Source organism: Nanorana parkeri, unplaced genomic scaffold, assembly GCF_000935625.1.
Source record: "Nanorana parkeri isolate BGI_ZX_2015 unplaced genomic scaffold, ASM93562v1 scaffold15, whole genome shotgun sequence".
Taxonomy (NCBI): domain Eukaryota; kingdom Metazoa; phylum Chordata; class Amphibia; order Anura; family Dicroglossidae; genus Nanorana; species Nanorana parkeri.
Genome location: NW_017306283.1, coordinates 908,100 through 912,104, shown reverse-complemented (window position 1 = coordinate 912,104; position 4,005 = coordinate 908,100). Strand labels below are relative to the sequence as shown.

The 4,005-nt window shown below is 53.4% G+C and overlaps 1 protein-coding gene across 1 annotated transcript in view; it reads right to left on the bottom strand.

Moving 5' to 3' along the window:
* Window positions 1-4,005, bottom strand: part of LOC108788509 (protein SET-like) — a 17,768-nt gene that overhangs the window by 10,235 nt on the left and 3,528 nt on the right. Inside the window, exon 3 of the mRNA XM_018558273.1 lies at window positions 3,276-3,641. Within this exon, the coding sequence (XP_018413775.1) occupies window positions 3,276-3,641 (366 nt within the window). The remainder of the gene's footprint in view (window positions 1-3,275; window positions 3,642-4,005) is intronic.

The following is a 4,005-nucleotide window of genomic DNA, read 5'->3' as shown; positions in this document are numbered from 1 at the left end:
CGCCTTTGTAGGGAATCCTCTTAGACTTGCACAGGGCTGCGTTCCAAAAAACTGGAGACGCTCGTAAGACATCCCTGTACAAACCTATATGAGGGTTTCACGGTGCAGGTGTGACCAGCAGAGAAGAGGATTTCAGCCAAGAAGATGAAAAGAAGGAGCAGTCCTACTGAGGGAAACAAGCAGAAGGTGGGGGGTGGTTAGTGTAGTTCAGGAGGGTTAGACGGGGCTTTTAGCAAAGGTTGCTTGACATTGTCTAAATCAGGGGTAGCCAAACTCCGGCCCTCCAGCTGTGGGTGAAACTAGATTCCCTTTCACTTCCTGTACTGTAGATACAACAGGAAGTTGGAACAAATCTCTACAAAGAGGGAAATCCTGCCTCAGACAGCCGTCATCGGAAGAGTCCCCACTGGAAAATGTGCCCCGCCCCAGTGGATTTTTGGTTTTGGATTTTCACATCACTTTCAGTCCCGGTGACAATGGCCGCCAAGACAAAGGGAAGGTGAATATCCCCAGTGTGGGGGGAGGGGGAGGGACAAATGGCAAATAAAACCTGGCAGAGGTTCTAATTAGGGATGCATCGATATCAGTTTTTCGATATCGAGTACAGATTTACTTTCGGCACTGGCCTATACAGAGTACCGATACCGGTGCTTCCCATTTTCAGAGGTAATTGAATGCACCCCATGCGTTTCTCTTATGACAGGTTTCCTTTAAAGCCCAACTCCAGGAACCAGGGGAAAAAAAAAAGACCCTTGGGGTCAGCTGCTCCAGTTTTGATAAATCCCCTTCAATGTGTCTCGGCGTGGAAGAATGCGGTATAATACCTTATTATTCGCTATGTGACCGATCTCCCAAAGACCCTCTGCCCGACGTCATCACAGTACATGACACATAGCTCTGCACTGTATGCGAGGACAGGGAGGGCACGCCCACAATCCGGAGCGTCGCCCACAATCCCCTTCAGCACACCGTACCGGAAGGTGAAAGTAACACATTTATTTGTCTTAAAAATACATTCAAGAACCTTAAATTAACACCAATGGGGGGAATTTATCAAAACTGGAGCAGACAAAATCTGGAGCAGGTGTGCATGGCAACCAATAAGCTTCTCTCTTCAGTTTGTTCAGTTAAGATTCGAAAATGAAAGGGAGAAGCTGATTGGTTGCCGTGCAAAGCTGCTCCTGTTTTGATAAATTCCCCTCAATGTATCTTATTTGTGTATCACTCGGCTGTAGTCCATCCCGGGGGCGGAGCTTGGAGAGGTGACTACTTTACAACACACACAGGGACCATGGGCAACAGACGTAGCCCCGCCCCACAGAAGGAAGGACAGTGTCAGAGATGATTGGAGGATCTACAGCCGAGTGACACACAAATCAGATACATTGTTGCTCGTAGTTGGGGTACATGGATGTCTTTTTAAGATTTAACTCCTGAGGTTACTGTCACTTTAAGTCTAGGGGGCGGAATTAAACGCTGTAATACGCATCCCTCGGGCCCCTGGCCCCCCTTCTCTGCAAGCGACTCCAGCACACCCCCCATACAGCAACAGATCACTTGCATCATGTGACAGATATGGCGCCCTCGTGTACTTAAATGCATTTTTGAAGATTTAACTCCTTAGTTTAGTGTCCCTTTAAATCAGAATTTAACTCCCCCGGGGGGCCCCACTGCAAGGTTGTGGTTCCCCCCGGTGCCTGGAGGTGACCTTTAAAGAAAACCTGTCACGAGAGAAATACGTTGCCTGCAATCGCCGGCCCTTTAAGCCTCATCCACCTTCCACTCCCGCGGTCCAGCGAGTCATCGCGTTCCATACAGTGTATAGGACTTGAGGGACATTCCATGGCTGGAGAGAAGGGAGAGCAAGGCTGAAGGGACCGGTCTAGCTGGGATCTCGATTCAGGCGAGTGTCATGTGTTTAGCAGTGCGGGGGGGGGGATTAAAATCTTTAAACGTGAAGGTTATGGGTTGACTTGGCAGCACCACTTCTAGCCGGCAGAAGAGGAAAAAAGGTTGCAGGCTGGTGGAGCCCCGGGCCCCAGAGAGAGGCCGAGATACTGCAGCCAACATCTTACTCTCATGGTAAAAAAATTAAAACGATTACGCAACTGAATCATGTTGTCAATCAGAGGAGAGAGCCAAACAAATGTCTCAAGAGCCCGAAACTGTATTCTATTATTACGTGAATATCGCAAAGGAAAGCCTCCAACGCGTTTCAGGGGCCAAGCGATCTCCCTTCATCAGGGCTTAGACACCAGGATTTTTAAATACTAACCCTTGCAGTGGGGCTACCTCAACCTTGCAAGGGCTACCCCAGTGGGGCTACCTCAACCTTGCAAGGGCTACCACCCAGCATTGCAACGGTTACCCCAGTGGGGCTACCTCAACCTTGTAAGGGCTACCACCCAGCATTGCAACGGTTACCCCAGTGGGGCTACCTTAACCTTGTAAGGGCTACCACCCAGCATTGCAACGGTTACCCCAGTGGGGCACCTCAACCTTGTAAGGGCTACCACCTAGCATTGCAACGGTTACCTCAGTGGGGCTACCACCCAGCATTGCAATGGTTACCCCAGTGGGGCTACCTCAACCTTGCAAGGGATACCACCCAGCATTGCAAGGGTTACCCCAGTGGGGCTACCTCAACCTTGCAAGGGCTACCACCCAGCATTGCAACGGTTACCCCAGTGGGGCTACCTCAACCTTGCAAGGGCTACCACCCAGCATTGCAAGGGCTACCACCCAGCATTGCAAGGGCTACCACCCAGCATTGCAACGGTTACCCCAGTGGGGATAGCTCAACCTTGCAAGGGCTGTCCTGTCGCACTAACCACCCCCCTCCATCTCTAGCTGTGGTACGTCCCTCAGCATCCTCACGTCTGGTGACTGCATTAGATATGGCGACAACACGGGTCCTTGGACCGCCAGGGCCCAGGGGAAAGAGGCTGCGGGGACCGGTCTAGCAGCCCGACAGGAACTTGTAAGTATTTCTTCTTTATTTTCACCCCCCTAGACAAAATGAGCAGTTACCCCTCGCAGTGCAGAGTTTGCAGGGATAATTTTTTAGAAAGACTGGAGTTCCACTTTAAGGATCTCGGACTTGGAGTAATAAATTACAGTTTGTTTGGTGCTCTTTTTCTGATTTGGCTCAATCTGGGTGACCCTCTTACACTGGGTGACCCTGCCGGCCCACCCCCCACGTCACGCAGAGCTGCAGGACTCGGGCAATTTGGGCCTGAGACACATACACGGCGTTCAAAGATATTGTAGGATACAGCAGTGACCCAAAATCCGGGGATGGTGCGTATGATGGCGTTGCGTTTCTGGATGTGCGGCTTCCGCAGCTGCCCGTAGCGTCTCTTGAGCTGGAGCAGGGCCCGGTCGGCCCGCTCGTTCACCACCCTCAGTTCCTGCTGCACCGACTCCAGCGTCTGCAGGGAGCGGTCCGTGCGGGAAGGCTGAGTCCCCACGCTGACGATGCAGCACTCGTCGCCTTCGCTGCAGGAGTTTCGCTCCCCGGCCTCCGAGTCGGAGGACAGCGGCGACAGCACGGCCGGCTCCTCCAGAGCCTTGCCGTCCAGGTTCTGCTGGCCGTTCCTTCTGTACTGGTCAACCAACCCGTTGTCCACCTCTTTTTTTTTCTACATAACACCCCACTCAGCCCACCAGGGCCACCCCCAGGTCAACCAAAACTCACCCCACGGGGTCCACCTCGAAACTTGTCACCCTAAAAGTATCACCACGTGACGTAAGAGGCTCCTGTCAGCCGCACACCAGTGCGCGAGCGCCACGTCACGCTAGGCCCCCCGCGAAGCACGTGACTAAACGGACGTCACCGTCAACAGCTCGGGCCCTCGCGGCCGCATCTCCCGCCCGATACGAACCGAGATCACGTGAGCTGGCCGCTTCCTCCCTGACAGGCGCGCGACGCGCCCTCGGCCCCGTCCAATCGTCGCGCCCTGGCCAATGGCTCGGCCGCTGGTTTGACGCGGGCCCCCCCCCCCA